Source organism: Notolepis coatsorum, assembly GCF_963971535.1.
Source record: "Notolepis coatsorum genome assembly, chromosome: 15".
Classification (NCBI taxonomy): domain Eukaryota; kingdom Metazoa; phylum Chordata; class Actinopteri; order Aulopiformes; family Paralepididae; genus Notolepis; species Notolepis coatsorum.
In genome coordinates this window covers 33351527-33366484 of record NC_140179.1, presented here as the reverse complement: position 1 = coordinate 33366484, position 14958 = coordinate 33351527, and the positions used below count along the sequence as shown (strand labels likewise).

Here is a 14958-nt window from a genome sequence, read left to right as displayed (position 1 = left end):
AAATCTTTCCACCTGGGAGCCTTTTGACTAAATCAATTTATTCTCCCCTTCTCTGAATGGTGTTTCTTATGGCAATAACAACTATAGACGACAAAACCAAAGTAAAGAAACGGCATTTGATTTTTGGGACGGTTACATTCACTTTGGGACGGTTAAAATTGTATTTCGGGACGGTTCTGGGACGGTGGTGAAAAAAGTTAGTCTGGAGCCCTGCATCGCAGACTGAGAGTTCACACTCATTTCCTCTTTAGTTGTCAGATGACGCCTGGCGGTCACGCACGTCACCGAACCCAAGCGCATCGCTCCTCACTGCATGTGGCGTGTGTGTGTGTGTGTGTGGCCTCGACACAAACATCCACAAGGGCACAACGAGACACTGCACCTCAATCCCACTCCTCCTCCTTCTCCTCCCGAAACCTTCTCTCTCTCTCTCTCTCTCTCTCTCTCTCTCTCTCTCTCTCTCTCACTTCCTCGCTTTCTCTCTCTCACGTCGCCTTTTTTGACCCCTCCTTTTGTCCAATCAACCTCACCGTTTCTCTCGCCCATACCTCCTTTCTCTCTCCTCCCTCTCTTTTAAACCCCCCCTCAGGGTCCACTCCGGGGCTCTCGGCCACGCCCCCCGCCTCTTTACCCGGCTCGTTGAGCAACCATAAGGTCCCTCAGAAGTCGCCGTGCCAACAGAGGGAGCGCAAGTCCTCGTCCTCGTCCGAGGACCGCAATAAGATGGTGAGGGGCTTGCACGGGGTCGGCCATGCGGGTCCTCGACCTTAGTCGCACGGCTGGCCGTTTTTTTGGCTCTCGTGTCATGCTCAGGTCGGGTGCCTTTTCCCACCCTGTTCCCACCCGTGGGAAGGAACCCAACCTGAGCATGACATAAGAGCAAAAAAGGCCGCCGTGTGAATATGGTCAATTGGATAATAGTGTGGATGAGAAACCAATGCACCCCCCCATCCCATGTATCATTCACTTTAATGGAATCAGAATCAGAAAGGTCTTTATTGCCAAGTAAGTTTGCACATACAAGGCATTTGTCTTGGTAATTTGGTGCATCAGACAATTAAAGTAGAATTAAATCAAATGTAATATATAAACTAAATTAGAATACAAATACAATAGAATATAATATATATAACTACGTCACATGTTGTCCTGGTCCTTGGTCCTCACTCACAAACCCTTCGTGAAATACAGTCGGGTCCATAAATATTTGGCCATTAACATTTTTCACAAAAAAGGGAGAGGCATACATAGACATTTGTACACCGCTCACCCGATTTGAATGTAAATACCCTCAAATCAAAGCGGAAAGTCTGCACCTAAAGCACATCTTGATTGTTTCCTTTCGAAATTGTGAAAATTGTGTCAAATGTCCAAAATATTTCTGGACCTGGCCATTGATGCAGAGAGAAAGGAACATATTTCTACTTCAAAAAGATGTAGGTTACCACAGTGCAACTTGGCATCAACCAAATACGTAATTATTAGTGCTGTCAATAGATTTAAAAAAAATTAACGAATGAATCTCGCAATTTTCTGTAATTAATCTAGATAAAAAATAGCATTTTTCTACTTAAGACCAAAGCTTGTAACCGATATTTACTTGAGTAAAATCATGGAATTAATGTAAAATCAACACAAAGTATATTTCGATTCAAACACTAATTGAATAGCTTTCTTTGAATAGTTTCTCTCCTGTGAAATACAAATGTTCAACAAAACCATCAACATTGACTCAGCTAGACCTCTTTCTTATATCCGCGGCGCTAAGATTGAAGATTTTTCACTCCATAGATTAATCTAGATTAATTTATTTGAATGCTTTAAATATTTTAAATTAATCTCAAGTTAAAGCTTTAATTTTGACAGCCCTAGTAATTAGACATTTGAGTGAATAATCTAAAATATATCGGCTACTGCAGTGCTATAGGCTGTTCTCATCAACCAAAGTGAAACTCCTTTGTCATGTTGTGGTAACCTGTTCACTGTTGCTGCCAGGTATATTTTATAGATGTCAACTTATAGATAGATTTCACATGTTATTAAAGGAACACCAACATCACGGGAAATGCGCTTACCATCTTCTCCATAGTCAGACAAGAAGGTTGATACCAATTTCCTTTTTGTGCGTTCCATAGAAAGCTATCCGGCTGCAAGCTAGCCTAGCTTAGCACAAAAGAATGACCAGTTAAGATATTCCTTTATTGATCACCTTGGGGAGATCCGGGCGTCATAGCAGCATTGGGGAGGAGGGAGGGGAGGTACAGTTATGGGCAGGGTAATAGTAGAAAGACATCAATATAGGCAATCAAATTTGATCTGAATAAACGATAAACAGTGTAAACAATATAATTAACTCTGAATATAAAGATATGAGAAAAATAAAGGTGTAAACAAAGGTGAGGCAGATACTAGCCTAGCTTAAAACTCCGGGAGAGGTGTTTTTGGCCGACAGCTAGGCTAGTGGTCCATATCTGCTCCCGTTCATCTGTGCTAAGCTAGGCTAGCTTGCAGCCGGATAGCTTTCTACTGAACGCACAGAGAGGAAATTGGTGTCTACCTTCTTGTCCGACTCTGGAGAAGACGGTAAGCACCTTTCCTGTAATGTCGGCGTGTTCCTTTTTAAGTCTAGGCACAAGACCCCCATCTATTTCTAACTGTACACAGTGTTCTGTCATTCTGGTGGGCAGTGCATTTTGGATGTAAGTCTGGTTGTGTTGTTCCGTGTCAAACAGAAAACCCTGGGTAGACGAGACTCCAGTGACGACTGGGAGATCTCAGAGGGTCAGATCACACTGGGCCAGAGGATAGGCTCGGGTTCCTTTGGAACGGTCTTCAAGGGAAAGTGGCACGGTAGGTCGAAAACTCGGTTTGTCTGATCCCTTTTTAAAGGGCCACTTCGCCCCAAAAACAATGCTGATTTATTTTGCTCATAATCCCACAACTCTAAGCTGTTTTGCACACCTTTCATTTAGGTTTAGGCCACCAGTGATGTCATCGGGGAACATTGAATCCTTGTGTTGTGTTAATTACAGGTCATTTTCATGGACATCCACAGTGGTTTTAGAAAGGTGTGGAATAAAAGTATTGAGATTTAGGGACTCGACTACAACACTGATCCGTAGCATCTCTTTTAACGCGTTAAACGTTTCTCCCAGGTGACGTGGCGGTCAAGATGCTGAACGTGACCGCTCCCACCCCGCAGCAGCTTCAGGCCTTCAAGAACGAAGTAGGAGTCCTCAGGTGAGTGGCAGCCCACGCCGTCTTCTTCACATCACTGGTTTAGATAACGTTTGATGTTGATTATTATTATTATTGCTTAGCTTTAAAGGTGCTGTAGGCCTAAGTGGTATTTCTTTTGTAAAATTAAGTGGTCTACATGTTGAATAATAGTGTGTGTGTGTCTGGTAGAGTGTCTGGTCAGTAACATCTTCCAGTCCCTCCACTCTGCAGTAAACAGGAAATACATTTCCTGGTATCCCGTTCCCACTTTATCCAATCAGGAGAGAGAACTCCACACTGTCAAAAATAATAAATAAAAAATAGTTTTGGGCACATAATGTGAATAAAATAAAAAATGCATCAGTGATGACTGTCGGAATGTAGAGCTACCAGTATATAACAAACAAAAGTTGGTGAATACCTATTACCGATTCTGTATTGCCATCCTTTTTTTTGGGCACCAGAAATATGATTGAAATACCATGATATTACCAATGGTACCAGGGTTTAAGTTTTAAGCGCCAAAAGTGGTTCCATGGCTCTACAATACCCAATGGTAAATTATTAATACAATGCCCAGTAGGGCTGTCTTAAATACTTCGAAGCTTCGTTCGATGGGCATGGGATTCGAATATGAAAGAAAAAAAAATTGATTATTAAATGTATATATATACCGGTATATGATTTTTTTTAATACATTTTTTTTTGGTTCAAAATCAACTCTGCCTCTCTTTGTTAACTATAACAAACAATGCTGTTTGTTATTTAAGATGAGGCACTGACAGATTTGTGTTCATTGTGCTGCTTTTATTAAGCCTCAAATGACGGCTTACAATATTTCATGAAAGCAAAGTGTTTTGTTTGTCTAAGATTCAAAAAGGTTTAAACTTTATAGCACTGACAAAGTTGAACAAAGTGCTGTACAAGTCCCAAAAAATAAATATATATATATATATATATATATATATATAAAATGTTTTAATCTCGAAGCTTCGAATTAGTAAAATCGAATCTCGGCCCCGAAGCTTCGAATTCCAAAAAAAAATTCGAAGGTCAGCCCTAATGCCCAGTGCCACGGCAAAACTGAAATGGCACGATAGTGATGTATTACATATTTCTACATTCGAGAGATCTATGTGTGAATGAGACAGAAAATCCAGTTTTGATACATTTCTGATATGTGGTTCTTGGTATAGGATTTTATATATATATTGAGTCAATTCTCCCGATATGCTTTAGCCTGGTGTTTATGGTGTATGGTAATCCTTTGCCCTGTAACTGGTGACCTCTACTCTCTCATCCCCGACAGGAAAACGCGTCATGTGAACATCCTGCTGTTCATGGGCTACACCACCAAGCCTCAGCTGGCCATCGTGACTCAGTGGTGCGAGGGCTCCAGCCTCTACCACCACCTGCACATCATCGAGACCAAGTTTGAGATGATCAAGCTCATCGACATCGCTAGGCAGACGGCCCAGGGCATGGAGTGAGTGGCCCTGATACATACATTTCATCATTCATTCATTTAGTCATTTAGCTGAACGCTTTTATCCAAAGCGACTTCCAAGTTTTGTACAACAAGTCAGCAGGAAGGGCACAACTCTTACAGCTGAGTAACAATGTTCAGTGTTGGTTAGTATATTAAGACAAGTGCCTGACAGTAAGGTTAGTTAGGTATTTATTTATTATTATATATATAAAAAAAATCAGATATTGGTTGAAGAAGTGTGTCTTTAGTTGACGGTGAAATAATTCATAAAACATACAAACAAACTAACTCTCACCTCTCTCTCTCTCTATCTATCGCTCTCTGCCCTCTCTCCCCCCTCGCACCTCTCTCTCTCCCCTCCCCTCCCCCCACCTCTCTCTCTCTCTTTATGTACCAGGGACCGTTGCATAAGATAATATATTCCATTATTCCCCTTGGGGAGATTGGGGCGTCATAGCAACATGGGGGAGGGGAGGTACACAGGTATGGGCAGGGTAATAGAAGAAAGACATAAATATAGGCAATACAATTAAATATGAATACAAATATATATAAACAGTGTAAACAATATAATTAACTTTGAATATAATTTTTTTTTTAAATGTTTCCCCTAACTGGCATGATATACGTCATACATTATAGTTTGTGCAGGTTTTGGTGGTGGTAGGAACATCACTTGTTTCATTACAGCTTTCCATGTTCTCAATGCACACATGCGTCCGTTTTGTATTTTGAAAAGTATGTGGACTATTGCGATCCTATTGTTTGAATTGTCTGTAATTGTTTTGTTTGTAACATGTTTCTTTATTTGTTTTCTTTTCAATTTCTCCCTAGTTACCTGCATGCCAAATCTATCATCCATAGGGATTTGAAGAGCAACAGTATCCTTTTCCATCTCACCTACACATGATCCATGACTAGTGTCAGTGCTCTAAACGTTAGGGGCATGACTGCACACATTTTTCAGAGATTTTGAGGTTTCGAATATATATATATTTATTTTTTATCCACTTTTTTTCCCCATTTTCAATTTTTCTCCCATCCCAATTTCGTATTTCCAATTCTTCCCTCCCCTGTCTTGAACGTTGCTAGACTATGCCTCCCACTGGTCGGCTGTAGTGAGGATAGAAGCCTTGCATCACGTGTCTCCTCCGGTACACGAGGAGGCAGCCTGTCGCATCTTTTCACCGCAGCAGCTCAAACTCTCAGTGGCGAGGAGTAACGCGTGGGAGGCTCACGCTTCCCCTGATACTTCCTGTTTCCGCCCCACCGGCGTCACCCAACCGACCTGTAGGAGTCGCTGTCCACAACGTCCAATCCCCACCCACCGGCTTTCCCACCCCCTAATACTGCCAATTGTGTTAGTATGACGGCCGGCCAAGCCGGTAGCAACGCAGAGAGCTGGGCTCGATACCAGCATCTCCTGCGTTAGTGGCGCGCCTTGCCCACTGCGCCACTCAGCCGCCTGTTTCGAATATATTTTTTAGAGAATCGTCTATATAGTATTACAATTTGAATACACTATATTGAATGTAGAGTTTTTTTTTTTTTTTCACGTGGCCATGTTAACACGTATACAAATTATGTTTATTTAGTTTATAGTTATAGTTTCTATAGATAGAATATACGTTGTGTATTATGTTTAGTTTATAGTTTTAGTTTATAGTATTTATAGTTAATTTTGTTTGTATTTATAGTTTATTGTTATAGTTTATTGTTATAGTTTATAGTCATAGTTTGTATAGATAGAATATACGTTGTTTACAAATCTACTACGGTTGAGGAGCCGGGAAAAACAAGCATCTCACGTTTTTAATCAAGTGGATTGATAGTCATAGTAGATTGATAATCAAGTAGATTGATCTCTCGCAGATGAGGAGAGGCCCTTTCCTTAACCCCTCCCCCCAGATATTTTCCTCCACGAGGATCTGACGGTGAAGATTGGCGACTTCGGCCTGGCCACGGTGAAGTCTCGCTGGAGCGGCTCGCACCAGTTCGAGCAGCTCTCTGGGTCTATCCTGTGGATGGTGAGTGGAGCCTCTCACCAGTTCGAGCAGCTCTCTGGGTCTATCCTGTGGATGGTGAGTGGAGCCTCTCACCAGTTCGAGCAGCTCTCTGGGTCTATCCTGTGGATGGTGAGTGGACCCACGAGTTAGAAACCGGAGCGGCTCTCTGGGTCTATCCTGTGGATGGTGAGTGGACCCACGAGTTAGAAACCGGAGCGGCTCTCTGGGTCTATCCTGTGGATGGTGAGTGGAGCCTCTCACCAGTTCGAGCAGCTCTCTGGGTCTATCCTGTGGGTGGAGCCTCTCACCAGTTCGAGCAGCTCTCTGGGTCTATCCTGTGGATGTTGAGTGGAGCCTCTCACCAGTTCGAGCAGCTCTCTGGGTCTATCCTGTGGATGTTGAGTGGACGCGCGCGTTAGAAACCGGAGCGGCTCTCGGGAAGACGCTACGCCCCCCGCCGCACGCTTTGCTACAGACGTCGTCCCGTAAATGCGTCCCCCTTCGGATATCAGTCGTCAGGACGGCATTTTATAGGGATCCGCTTACATTTATTAAAGGAATGTTCGGTCAAGGAAAGGGAGGACAACTCAAAGCAAGAGGTAGAGGAGCATTAAAAAAAAAGACATACAGGAAGGTGTGGAGGAAATTAGCCGGAGTCAAGGATATACTCAGTCAAATAGACTTATTAACCCAAACAGATGTATCGAAAATACAAGTTAGTCAAGAGTTATTGGCGGATGACTCCACGAAGATACAGGCCTCGTATCCCCAATAGAGCTCCCAGAATCATGTTATCCGTATACCTTTATACCTGGGTATAGGGTGTGGTTGGGTGACCAGGTAGGAACGAGATAGGAGGATTTATGGGGGGGGGGGGGGGGGGGGGGGCTGGAGAAGGGACAAAGAGGGGGAGACGCAAATGGGTCAGAAGGGGGGAAGGTAAAGGTAGGTGGTATAGGGTCAAAGGGGACGTGTATTGAGGGGGGAAGCCAGACGGCCTTCCACCACAAAGGAATGGAGAAATGGGCTTCCTCGAGTCCAGAGATACCACAGCGAGGAGAAGTAAGATAATACCATGGATATTAAGGCGCTGATTATACTCGAAAACTGACACGACTGCGCACATGGCTCTGTTTATAGTAAATTTTTGGGGTACGTGATCCACACATGCGCACTAGGATCACACTCCGACACCGGAAGGTTTTCATCTGTTGGACATTTACACGGAGAAGGATCACACTCCAGGCTCACAGTCCGCGCACATGCGCAGTCACAAGTCTGTGCGCATATCCATGGGGGTATCCGCGCGGTCACGAATTGTGGGAGGCACACGGACACCTGTGCGGACGTCCGTGCTGACGAGAGCAGTGATGAAATTTACGACACGCATACCCACGCGCACCCGCGGAAACTATAATTTGCACCCAGGTGGAAGGAAGTGGAAGCTGTAGTGCCAAAGGCTCCTTCAGCCCCAGGGCCAAATGGAGTCCCCTACCGGGTTTATAAAAGTGTGCCTGGTGTACTTGGATTATTGTGGATGTTATTGAGAGTAGTATGTGATAAACAATTTATACCAATAGTGCTTGGTGTAGAGCAGGAGGAATCCTAATTCCTCAATTTTAATGCAGAGCATGCAGAGTAGAATTTCATCTCTGACCTGCTAATATTTGCACCTGACAGTCTGTGGTTTTCCCCCCCACTTGGTTTATTCAGATTATTTGCTTCTAGGCAAAGGTGTAAAATAATGAGTGTTGAATCTAGAAGGTTCAAAACGTGAAAGGTCTTGAAAAGTATGTAATTTTAAAATGGAACATGTATAGAAGATACTAGATAGATAGATAGATAGATAGATAGATAGATAGATAGATAGATACTTGGCAGAGTGTGATAATTTAAATTGACGCACCAGTTGTTTTGTTTTCTTTGCTAGTATGGTTATTGAAATTGGTATTACATATTGTTTTACAAAATCGGTATTACAAAGTGTTATGAGCGATGCACTGCTCTGTTGTAAATGTTATTGTATCTTATTATTTTATTGAACTATTTTATCACACTACAGTACTGCATCATTTTACTGTGTTATTTTATTACTGCCTATTTTAAAACTGAATCAAACACAGAGGTCAATTGGGATTTTAGATCCTAATGTGAAAAACTGTGATTTGTCTTACCTTGCTCCTACCTTTTTAACCAATGATGTGTCTGCACTTTATGCTCATCTTATGCCTGTATCTTTTACTGCACTTTGAACTGCAATCTCTGTATGAAAGGTGCTATACAAATACAGTTTATTATTATACTTAAAACGTGTCTTCTCCTCTCTCTTCTCTCTTCCACAGGCTCCAGAGGTCATTAGGCTGCAGGACAAGAACCCCTATAGCTTCCAGTCTGACGTCTATGCCTTCGGCGTCGTGCTGTATGAGCTCATGTCTGGGACGCTACCGTACTCCAACATCAACAACAGGGACCAGGTGAGAGGCGTCGCAGTGACTCCCAAACACAGGCGCTCCCAAACACGGGCGCTCCCAAACATGGGCGCTCCCAAACACGGGCGCTCCCAAACACGGGCGCTCCCAAACACAGGCGCTTCCAAACACAGGCGCTCCCAAACAGCCAGGGTTGAGCGTAGGGGTGGACGGTATGGTCTAAAATGTATATCACGGTATAATTTGAAGCATAGACGGTAACGGTATATATCACGGTATCATCGTTTTTGATAATTTTTTTTTTTTAATTTTATATACCGTACTTTTCGCACTATAAGCCGCACCTGACTATAAGCCGCAGCAGCTAAATTGAATGATGTGTACATATATAAGCCGCACTGGACTATAAGCCGCAGGTGTTTTAATGTTTAATTACCATATGTAATTACCATTGGGACACAATACTGTCGGACAAATAACAAGAATTAACTCATTTACAAGTTGTATTAAGTTTAGCAAATAAGGGAACAGATAAATAACATTTCAATGCAGTCAAAAAAGCAATATTTTGATTTTAACATTTTCGGGTTTGGTCACGTCGAGTCACATATAAGCCGCACCGTTATATAAGCCGCAGGGTCGAAAAATGGGGGAAAAAGCCGCGGCTTATAGTCCGAAAAGTACGGTATATATATATTTTTTTATAAAATATATATATTATATAATTAGACTTGTACTGGTATTATCTGCGAGACATCGCCACCACGCAACAAGCTCCACTGTCTGTGTGTACTCTAGTAGCCTCCAGCTACGGCCAGAATTCTCCGGAGCTGCACCTGGACCTATACTCGAGTAGCCTCGAGCAGAGCTACGGCCAGGATTCTCCGGCGCTGCACCTGGACCCTATTGTATTGGTATTATAACGTTAGCAAGCCCTCAGCTCGAATACGCATCGAATCAGTGTTATAAGACATTGATATCATGAGCTATCTGTAGCTACTGCATATATAACGTTAATACAACGCCTCAGTGAATTATTTAGTTCAATGGGACATTTCGTTTTGAACGGTGAACTAACTTGTGTTAACGTGAGCTAACAGGTAGCATACACGTCTCTAGTACTAGACTTTGTGGAGCGTTTGTTGATGTCAGGAGCTATCGGTAGCTGGCCGACTAGATACCGTTCGGTTAGACAATGCCCCATCATGTATTAAACTAAAAGTGAATAGTTGACTGGGTCATTTTGTAACGGTAGCTAAGCTAACGTTAGCTCAGGGAGACGCCGACAGCTCCCGTGTCCCGTCCCACTAGACTACTAGACCCGTGTTTACATGCGTGCGGTAGGGGCTGGCACGCCCACTGCGCGAAGCCTCCTAAATAACTTTTTCCAGTTCGCACATATCTATTATCTATGACTAATTCTATCTATTTTTAGGGGCAAATGCCAGTGAAATAGTCGCGCTGTGGTTACATGACGTCATTGCTATTTTAGAGCTGCACTACCGGTTACACGGTATACTCAAAATCCATACCGTAGAGCAAATTCATACCGTTTATACCGTATACCGTTTATACCGTCCACCCCTAGTTGAGCGGGAATCTAACTAGGAACCTTCCGATCACTGGATGACCGATCTACCTCCCAAGCCACTGTCGCCATGTGCCGCACTGTGCTTGATTAAACACAGTCTTCTGGCTTGTCCATGGTAGATCATCTTCATGGTGGGCAGAGGGTACCTGGCTCCTGACCTCAGCAAGGTGCGGAGTAACTGTCCCAAGGCCATGAGAAGACTGATGGCCGACTGTCTGAAGAAGAAGCGAGAGGAGCGACCCCTCTTCCCCCAGGTACGTTCTCTTTCTTTTTGGTAAAAAAAAAACAAGAGGAAGAAAAATCCTAAATAGACATCTCACTAGGGCTAAATCAACATTAAAATTTTATATTTTTAATAAAGAAAATATATATTAAATCTTTTTTTCTATTCCGTTTAAACCAATGGGGTTTTTCTTCACAGTTACAGATAAAGATTAGGCTACACTAATATTATAGTATTAAGTATTAAAAGAAACTGATGAGTTATATTCATTAAAGAAAGTTGATTTAGTTGGGCTGGGGCTTCTCCCTGGGCTGGGTCTGGGGCTGGAAAGTTGATTTAATAAAAAAAAAAAAAACTCATTTAATCAGATTAATCACTTTATTCAAATTGAGGATTTAGTTTGAGGATAGTAAAAAAAATATATATATATATATTATTAAAAAAGATTTCCTTTTTTTTTTTTTTTTTTTTTTTTTAATTAAAAACGAAGGTTCGAACGTTCGTTCGAAAAACCCTGACGAAGTTTGAATCCCAAAAACAGGGTTCGGGGACAGCCTTACATCTCACAGGTCCCTATCACTACCACACTACAGAAGGTTAACCTTTCACTACCACACTACAGAAGGTTAACCTTTCACTACCACACTACAGAAGGTTAACCTATCACTACCACACTACAGAAGGTTAACCTTTCACTACCAGACTATGAGTGTGCTGCTGGAAGATTTGGAATCATTGACAGAAAGAGGGTGGAGAGATCGCAGCCAGTTGGGTCCAGACGCAGAGAGAAGTTAGGAAAGCAGTGGAGATAGGCGATGGTTGATGAGAGAGAGCGAATGAATGTTTTTCAGGAAGAGCTATGAACAGGGGTGCAGTCGTAATATCAGAAGTGCCTGTACGCTGTTTAAATGACGCCACGTGCACATGCGTATGCGCATACATGTTCCCTCGCGTGCGCACAGAACAGATGATTATTATACATAAATAGTAGGAAACATGTTTGTATAGGAAATTACTAGTTTTAGTTTAGTTTTTGTAAATATTGCCTTGAAATGGACTCGAGAAGCTGAAAAAGGTAGCAGGATGTAGCCTTCAATATATAAAGAAATTATATTGTCAACAGATATGGTTGAAAAACAAACAATGTTTTAAATGTAATTGTAGATACAATATTGTAGTTACAATTTCTTTAATTGAATTAACTTAAACTAGAAAAGTAAATACAAACTAAATTAACAATGTAACTTAAGGACAGTTTCCTTCTGAAGCACAACTTAAGAAATGTCTCATCCTTCCAGTCGGGACCATTTGGTTCCACAGCTCAAGCAAACCCCCACCAATTGGTACAGGGCTTGTATTTTGGTTTTGCACTTCTCGTTCTTTGTTATGCTATTGTTATGCTATTGTTATGCAAAGACTATGTCTAGGGCTGTCTTAAATACTTCGAAGCTTCGTTCAATGGCACGAGCTTCGAACATAAAAAAAAAACGTAGTAAAAAAAAAAGTTTATTATTATTTTTTGCCTCCAAAATCTTGCGCCTCCATTCCAATGAAACGAAAGTAAGCGGCGCCTTCCCGCCTCCATTCCAATGAAACGAAAGTAAGTGGCGCCTCGACTCCACCTCTCGACAACAAGCATGTGGAGATTATCTGTGTTGAAAACTACAAGGACATGTGCAGCAGACATGTCGACGAAGAAGTCATCAGACGTGTGGTTACACTTTAAAATATGCAAAGACAATGCCCAAAAAGCCGAGTGCCAGATATGCCAGAAGAAAATGGCATATCACAACTCTACAACAACTTTGTCAAATCACCTAAAAAACGTAAGTATCGTTGTACACTACGGCGACGCCACACAAAACATTAATAAGGCTATGCCTATGCTGCTATGACTAATGTGTTACTAATTGTTAGTTGGCTAATTTAATTGTAATCATCTGCTTTTGTAGGTGCATTGTCTGATATAATTATAAATTAAATATAATATAATTGTTTGCTTGATAGATGAAGGTTGCAACATAATTATGTAATGTCATGTCGTTGGCTGTGAGAGCAGCCCCACTGCACCCAGGCAGCGCAGCCGAGTGAAACCTTGTTGGCTGCGTCACAGTCACGAAAGGGGCTACTTAATTAATTAATCCAATCCACTTTATTTATAGAGCACATTTAAAAACAACAAAGTTTACCAAAGTGCTGTACAAGTCCCACAACATAAGATAAAAAAAAATATATATATATTGTTGTGGCTGAGTAGTCGTTAACACAGCAGGAGACGGTATTTCCAGTTTCAACAAGCAATTTATTTAAGGAAAGAAGGTTTAACAGAAGAGCTATGGATCAGTAGACGGTCACCACAGTTTGAAGAAAAACACTCTAACCTCCCAACCCCCGTGCCCCCCAGATAATACCTTCCCAGCCCTGCCCCAACATGACAGATATGATGACGTGACATATTATATCAGATATGACATGACGTACATTAAGATGACACATAGATTTAACATCGAAGAGAGATAAAGCTGGAGTCTGGAGTCAAGATTAGTGAAAGAGAAAATGAGTGTGTGTGTGTGAGCGAGTGAGATGTGTGTGTGTGTGAGTGTGAAAGAGTATATGTGTGTGTGTGAATGTGAAAATGAGTGTGTGTGTGTGTGTGAATGTGAAAGAGTATATGTGTGTGTGTGAATGTGAAAATGAGTGTGTGTGTGTGTGTGAAAGAGAGAACAAGATGTGATGTACAAGATTAAAGCAACAGAACAAGATGTAATGTACTCGAAATGTCTATCTGTCCCTATCTGTCCCATACTTAAAGTTGTTTTAAGAACATCAGCCGGACTGTCGCCCTAGCGTTTTTTGAGCACTGCTAGTTGACCTATATTAAACTAGTCCACCCCATATACACATTTTCCACAACAATATATATATATATATATATATATATATATATATATATATATATATTATAATAATAATTTTTTCTCTCTCTCTCTCTCTCTCTCTCTCTCTCTCTCTCTCTCTCTCTCTCTCTCTCTCTCTCTCTCTCTCGAAGCTTCGAATTAAAATCGAAGCTCGGCCCCGAAGCTTCGATTGCCAAAAAAAGCTTCGAAGGTCAGCCCTAACTAGGTGATAGCTGAGTACCGGTACTTAAATACGGACGACGAGTCGAGTGAAAGTTGTGAACGCATTTTTGTGTGCGTGCACGCGTGTGCACATCCGTGCGCATACTTCTGCTCAGAAAAGTGCTGGGATGGCGTGGTACCGCGTGGCACCACCACTGCACCACTGGCTATGAAGTCGGTCAGCAGGACTCAGGAGGGTAGAACAACTTAGCGGGAAGAGAAGAGAATCCCCTACCGGGTTTATAAAAGTGCACCTGGTGTACTTATATTCTCGTGGAGGTTAGTGAGAGTAGTATGGGATAAAGGGGTTATACCAAGAGCTTGATGTAGAGCAGGAGGAATCCTAATTCCCAAGGAGAAAGAGTCCTCAGTTTTAAGCTACAGTATATCCCTCCTGACTATAGAAGGTAAGGTTTTCTTTAGCATAGTCGCACAGCGGCTATCAAACTATTTAGAAAGGAATAGTTTCATGAATACCACAGTGCAAAAAGCAGGAATCCCAGGGTTTGCAGGGTGCATAGAACACACAAGCATGATATGGCACCAGATTCAGCTAGCTAAGATAGAGAAAAGAGATTAATTTATTTTTTTTACATATTACGTATTTTTAAGTGCCAGGGTTGATTGGTAAACTTGGTGAAAGCATACTTCCACGATATTATAATGTGTTTTAGTACTATAGATTGTACAGAGATTAAAGATGGGCATTATGGCTGGGTGTACTATTTCCCTATTAGCATTCACAATGATAATAATAATAAATAACTTAGTTTTATATAGAGCCTTTCAGAAGACTCAATGTCGCTTTACATAGGGGGAAAAAGTTACAAACATAGTGGACAGACACAACATACAAAGTGAGAAATTAGGGGTTAAAGGCCA

General features: G+C 41.8%; 1 protein-coding gene across 2 annotated transcripts in view; it reads left to right on the top strand.

Moving 5' to 3' along the window:
* The window catches only part of braf (B-Raf proto-oncogene, serine/threonine kinase), a 78535-nt gene that overhangs the window by 47584 nt on the left and 15993 nt on the right, over positions 1 to 14958 (top strand). For both annotated transcript variants that reach the window (XM_084330645.1, XM_084330646.1), the window contains 8 exons: positions 590 to 726; positions 2733 to 2850; positions 3156 to 3240; positions 4529 to 4705; positions 5543 to 5589; positions 6617 to 6735; positions 9057 to 9188; positions 10854 to 10988. In XM_084330645.1, coding sequence (XP_084186771.1) covers positions 590 to 726; positions 2733 to 2850; positions 3156 to 3240; positions 4529 to 4705; positions 5543 to 5589; positions 6617 to 6735; positions 9057 to 9188; positions 10854 to 10988 — 950 coding nt within the window. The remainder of the gene's footprint in view (positions 1 to 589; positions 727 to 2732; positions 2851 to 3155; positions 3241 to 4528; positions 4706 to 5542; positions 5590 to 6616; positions 6736 to 9056; positions 9189 to 10853; positions 10989 to 14958) is intronic.